Consider the following 6,740-nt stretch of genomic DNA (forward strand, 5'->3'; position numbering starts at 1 on the left):
TTTAAAAGAAAAGATGAAAGAATGGAATTAGTTCATTAATTATTTAAAATACTTGGTGCAACTGTTCCTTATGAATTAATCCAGGCACTTGGAAGACAATTACACTCAGTGTTAATAACATTGCCAACCTTTTCTGGTATGCTGCACTCCAAATACCATTGTGTTTTCATTGACAACATTCACTATTACATATGCATATGAAAAACAGGCATTTTCATTGGAATTACCGTAATAGCATTAAGAGATTATTATTTTTTCCAATTTCCTTGGAAGAAAATTCACTTAAATTAGATTATTTATTACTTGACTGCTCTCCTATCTTGCCTGTGTGTTTAGGTAACTGGAGTCCATGAAAGTATAAACTTCAGAATAAAAGGCATGATTTTATACATTAATGATTTCAAATAAAAGAGGAGTGCTAGTTTGTGCATCACTTCTTTCGAGAAAGTTAAGTCTGTGTTCTGCTTAGGAGAGATAACACTTTTTGTCCCTGTAGGTGGCCCCCCTGGTGTAGCCATTAGTTGCTAATTACTTGCAAACAAATAAACAATTAACTCCTCAAGCTGCTGGCTGGGAGAGTGTTCATTGACATGCTAAAACTTTCTAAGACAGGATTTTAATTAGTGACGTTCTAAATCCAGCCCCCTTGTCAGCGGAGCCAGGAGGTGAACCACAGGAAGATCCCAGCCCTGTACACATGGGGCAGAGCCAGCCAAAAAGCAAGGAGAGGCCAGAGCCGCTGTTCTGTGCAGCCCACTCGAGGATGTCTCCCAGCCTGCAGGAAGGGGCTCGGCATGGGGAAAGCAAACCCTCGCCCTGCTCCTTTTCAATTGAGAGCATTTTGGGATTGGACCAGAAGAAAGACTGTGTTCCATCAATGAAACCCCACAGGCCCTGGGCAGACACCTGCGGCTCCTCAGGTACACCACAAGTTAATTTTTTAAATTCTTTGTTATTTCGTTTGCAGTGTTTATTTTGGCCTTTATTTCATATTACGTAGAGCTAGAGAAAAACTGCAGTTTCATCCAATTACATAACTGAAGTATCTAGGACTTTCAGTGCCTCCAGCTGAGTTCTATAGGAAATGAAAAGAGAATTGGCCTTAGATCCAAGGGAGTATAAAGTTCGTTCACAGGAAATGCCAAGAACCTGCATTTATTTCAAAAGGTCTCTTGTATTTGACACATCAGATATTCTATTTTTTCACTGAAAAAATACATGACATTCAGAGATCAAAATGTTCTCTAGCAGCAAGGCAGGATCTCCATCTTTGTTTGCTTTTTGGTTTTTGGTTGATGAGAGGTCAGTTCTCTTGTGAAACCCAGAGGAATTTCCCCAGGAAAATTAAAGACAAGTTCCTGAAATTCCTTCTTATAGAACTTTGTGGAATACAGGTTTGGACATCTAAGATGGAGTTTATTTTTCTGCTTTTAGGGAAAGATATTAACCTATGTGTACATATCCCGAGCCTTCCTAACGGGATCTCATTCCCTTATACTGTGGATCGTCCAGTGCCAGAAGACAGATTTTTGAAATATGAAAATTACTTTTCACCCTCAGAAAGACTGTCTTTGAAAAGAGAACTGAGTTGGTATAGAGGACGAAGACCAAGAACCGCTTTTACTCAAAACCAGGTGGGAAGTTTTTTCAAGCAGTAATGATAATACAAAGGTTTTAACTAACGCCCTGTTGGGCAAAAGCCCAATCACTTTGGGATCTCAGTTTAGAAGCCTTGTTAATGAAACAATAGACTCTATGGAGGTGGTTTTTTTTTTTTTTTTTTGACAGTTTCTGGATAGTCTTTTAAAAAATGTAAAAGGCATATATAGATTAATTGCCCAAGATGTAAATACAATTATTTTGTTATACGAATTAAAGCCCATTTTATAATGACATACGAAATATCAACATTTTATGTAACTATTACCTTATTCATAGATTGAAGTGTTGGAAAATGTCTTTAGAGTAAACTGCTATCCTGGCATTGATATCAGAGAAGACTTAGCTCGAAAACTGAATCTAGAGGAAGACAGAATCCAGGTAATTTTCAAACCTAGCTGTTACCTGTGATGATGGAAATGTTAAGAATAGTAAAATAATGTTCCTGAGATCTGCTTTATTTTTCCTTAATTTTAGATCTGGTTCCAAAATCGGCGTGCAAAGCTGAAAAGGTCCCATAGAGAATCACAGTTTCTAATGGCGAAAAAAAATTTCAACACGAATCTCCTGGAGTAGACGGAAAACTGACCACGTGAGATTATTTTACAATTGCAGAACCCGAGGAATCAATGGAGATATGAAATTTTAAAAAGTGTGATCTTTTCTGCATTTAATCTGAGTGTTGTCATTTTTCTTCCGAAAATATATTGTAAATATTCACTATTAAAACATGGTACCTATTATACATGGGCACTTTTAGTTACAATAAAGGCCTTTCCTATATATTTTAATAAACATTTTCAGAAAAAGCCAGCTATTTTTTAAGTGAGCAAATTTAATCTAAGAAACTAGTTCGCTAAAATCAGCAAGCTCATGACTAAGTGACTCCACAAGCTGGATTCTATTTACAGAATAATTCAAGTAAAATAATCTGGAGAATGGCACAAAGATATGCTCTGTTTCAATTAGTTTTCTTCAAGTGCATTTTGAAACATGATTATTAGCTCCTCTTAATTTCTGACATACAGCAGTGAAACTTTCTCACCACGTATCAATACAAATCCTTCTGGCATGTTTCCTTCTAACAGTTTCAAGCTGTTTTTTTTTTTTTTTTTAAGCAAAATCATTATGCCAAAGTAGAGATAGAAAGACATCAGTTGTCATATTCATACCCTTGGTATTATATTGCAAAAAGGATTGAGCTGCAAATACATGCAAATTTTAAAATATTTTCCTAGCTATTTAATGTTGTGTTTTACTTTCATTCATTAAAGGAATAATGATCATCGGGCTAATATCTATTTCTAGTTTAGTGGTTTCCAAACAACTGTATATTTTGTTGTTAAAAGTAATACGTTGACTGATGAGGTAACTGATCTGCCTTTTGTATGTGCTGCGACATAGTCGCTAGAAAAAATCAGGGCACTTTTTTGGGACAAAAACTATGTATTTTCCTTGCACTTGCCATTGTACCTATCAACTAAAGATGGGAAGGAATAGGTAAGATGCATCACAAAAAAGAAGTCCTACCACTGGAAGTCTGGGTGTTTGTTTTCTAGTTAATTAGTGGAAGGCCAGAGTGGGTATGCTCTTTGAAATGTTTGCTTGAGGACTTTGACTTGGTCTCCTGGAAACTACATTTCAGCTGTCCTCATTGAGTTGAATTCTCCCCTCCCTTTTCTTTCCTGCTCCTCTGTTCTCTTCTTTCCTAGCAATGACCACAGTAGAAGATTCTTGTTGAATTACTGAATCTATACCTACTATATACATTTTTGTTTGTTTAATTGCATGAGAAAGATGAAAAGGAGTGTGCGTATTATCACTGAGGAAAAGGAGTGTGACTCAGATTTTAGAGCTTTTAAAAGATCATTTAGGGAGAGCACATTGGGGATAGAGAGCTCTGTGTCCCAACAACTAGTCAGCAATAGACGGTCTTATTCTGTTCCACTATTGCTGAGATGGAGAGGGAGGAAGAACAGAAGGGCAGCCACTGGAAAACCAGAGGCATTACATGTTTTCCAAGGAAGTCTACTGTCAGACTGGGCCATTTTTCCCAATATAAGGAGCTGCTTTCACTAATACAAAATGTGAAGCACTATTTATGAAATATATCAGTAAGAATTCATCCACTGGGAGCTTTCTTTGCTCTTCATTAGGTTTCTGTGAAGTTATATTAAGTTGAGGACTGGAAGTCAACTGGAGTGCATTGGAGAGGAAAGTGTCACGTGATGGGTAGGCTTCTCAAACAGTCTTTTATTTTTATCCCAAACATCATATTTACATATTGTAAACAATTCAAATAATGTAGAAATAGAAGAAAATCTCTCTCAAGCCTCATCCTTCCCAGATAATCATCATTAAACATGGTTATGTCTCTTTTTCTACACGAAGGCAGGTACATATGTATACATAGATATACACACGCATTTCTATTTGTTACTTTTTTAAAAGTTTTTTAAAAAAATGTTTATTCTTGCGAGAGAGGGAGAGAGACAGTGTGTGTGCGCACAAGCTGGCGAGGGGCAGAGAGAGAGGAAGACCGGATCCAACCAGACTCCACCCTGTCCGCAAAGAGCCCGGTGTGGGGATGTGGGCTCGAACCCATGAATTATGAGATCATGACCTGAAGTCGGTCGCTTAACCAACTGAGCCACCCAGGTGCCCCTCTATTTATTATTTTTTTAAATGTCATCACACTTAACATTCTGTGCATCTTTCTGACATCTTGCCATGTCAGACATCTAGCTCTATCCCTTTCCTAATGTTTGCTTAGTTTAGAAGAGGATTTCAGCCCTGCATATTACAAGCTATTTTACAATATTAACACTTAAGTATTTTTAAAGTAGTACTTTTCACAAATTGATATTTCAGAGAGTAATCATAGTTTATCTAGAATTTACCTGAAATTAAACCTAACTGTGAAGAGTGGGAAATTTCTATATAAAGTGCTAGACTTTGAAAAAAATGAAACAATATCACATTGATTAATAACTAATAATGCACTTAAATTTATTTTTTAGTTATAAAACCTGGTCATACCTATAAAAAGTCTGGTGAGGAAAGAAACAATAACTAGAATATCATTATCTCAGAATTCTCTAGTGACCATAATATAACCTATTTACGTGGGTCTAAAATTCAATTTTATCTATCATTGAGATAAGTTGTGTTTACAACTGAAGGTACATACTTATAACTGAAATCATTTATAATAGAAACGATGCATCTATAAAAAATAACATTTGGAAGTCAGAAAAAATTTAAATAATACTAGAATTTGTAATATTAAAGAAGTAACTATGAATATAATATGCATGTTCTTTCAGATATTTCACATATTTTCAGATACTAATAACATAATATCCTTAAATGTTTTGAAGTGAGTCTGTAATATATTAAAATATTCAAAGAAGCAAAATAATATACAAGATTATAAGTGAATTTCCCCCAAAATCATTTCCAAAGATAAAGGCTGATTGATCTTGTTAGAGGAAATAATGAGTTAGTAACTTTTTTTTTTTAAAGCAATTATAACTGCTAGTACTTTGGAGTGAATATAATGATATTCAGGGAAAAAGCTGGACTTTAACTTTGAGGAAAAATCAAGCAAGGTGGAAATGGAAATGAAAACCCAAGATAGAATTGTCTTTCCCTCAAAACACACAGGCTCTAATCCACAGCTTATCTCTGCTCCTGGTAATTCCAAGCCTTTGTCTCCATTAATACCCAGGACAAGGTGAACAGTAGTAACAAATCAAACTAATGCAGTCAGGCTAATACCTAGAGCGTCTCTATTATCTGACGGCTGCCTAAATAAGGTTATTTGGTCTCCTGTAATGGCATTTGTCTCTTGTGAAGCCAGCCAGACAAAGCCCATCGCTAGAGAGTGCTGTTGGAAACAATGGCTGTGTGTGCCGGTGGTCAACTTTTGAGTTAATCAGTGTTAATAGCTGCTTTCACTCCCTGCATCTTATCACACATCACACGAATCGCATGAATCCCCCATTACCAAACCCAGCACACAGCATCAACCTGGGCCTTGCTTTTACTTCTTTCAAAGGCAGGGAGCTGAGTCCATTTACTTGATGAGGAACAGAAATCAAAGTATGACATGGTGACCTGCCCTCTCCATCTCGCTGAGCCCCATGGGACTAAAAGCCCTTCCGTGTGCCTTTGGCTGCATGTAAAGCTCATTTTGTTTATTTATTTATTTATTTTTAACTTTATTTATTGTGAGAGAAAGAGAGAGCATGAACTGGGGAGGAGCAGAGAGAGGGAGAGAGAGAAAATCCCAAGCAAGCTCCAAACTGTCAGCACTGTTAGCGCAGAGCCCAACACAGGGCTCTAACTCACACATTGCAAGATCACGACCTGAGGCAAAATCAAGAGTCGATAGATGCTTAACTGACTGAGCCACCCAGGCGTCCCTAAAGCTCATTTGAAGTGTTCTGTCTCCTGCTGGGGCAGCAGCCCACAGTGGCCAAGCAGCCAAGACAGCTCTTGATGGCTCTGACCAGTCCACATCTCATTAGACTCACGCCTTCCCATTTTTCTCTCTCTTGTTTTCTTATTCCCACCCTTTTCCTTTTCCCCTGCTGATGCCTTAGGAAGCTTGCTGGTGTCAACAGGAATTACTGGGTCCCACAACCGAACCCCAGCCCAAAAAGTTTATTGCTTACCTTCTGTCTAGTAAAGAGTTAACATTTAGGAGCTTCATGTCTGGTCTCTTCTTCCAGGCATCCTTGGATAGCCTAGTGGGCATCTCCTTTATTTAGCATTTTATGACTGGAAGTTCATATGATGAAGTAAATGATGCCACAGTTTATGTCCTATTTACCACATTACAAGCTTGCAAAGAACCATACACCTATTGTATCTGGTGTTGGTCAAGAAATTGCCTAACAGTGGTTTTACAGGACACAGCCCCTATTTGATGGTGTATTGAGCCACCAATACTACTCTTCCTTGACCTCTCTATTTCAGTCAAGTCAGTCAATCAAAAAGTACTCATTGGAGGCAGCCTAGCAATGTAGAGTCTGGTCACCCGGGTTCAAACCCCAATAGGTATTTGACTTTGGGTC

The 6,740-nt window shown here is 37.5% G+C and overlaps 1 protein-coding gene across 1 annotated transcript; it reads left to right on the forward strand.

Moving 5' to 3' along the window:
* The first annotated feature begins 707 nt into the window (after positions 1–707).
* Positions 708–2,945, forward strand: HESX1 (HESX homeobox 1). Its single transcript, XM_040454915.1, has 4 exons — positions 708–920; positions 1,435–1,634; positions 1,939–2,040; positions 2,137–2,945. The coding sequence occupies exons 1-4, from the start codon at positions 764–766 to the stop codon at positions 2,233–2,235; spliced, it is 558 nt and encodes a 185-aa protein (XP_040310849.1). The 5' UTR covers positions 708–763; the 3' UTR covers positions 2,236–2,945.
* The last annotated feature ends 3,795 nt before the right edge of the window (positions 2,946–6,740 follow it).

Source organism: Herpailurus yagouaroundi, unplaced genomic scaffold, assembly GCF_014898765.1.
Source record: "Herpailurus yagouaroundi ecotype Mexico unplaced genomic scaffold, PumYag 213, whole genome shotgun sequence".
NCBI lineage: Eukaryota > Metazoa > Chordata > Mammalia > Carnivora > Felidae > Herpailurus > Herpailurus yagouaroundi.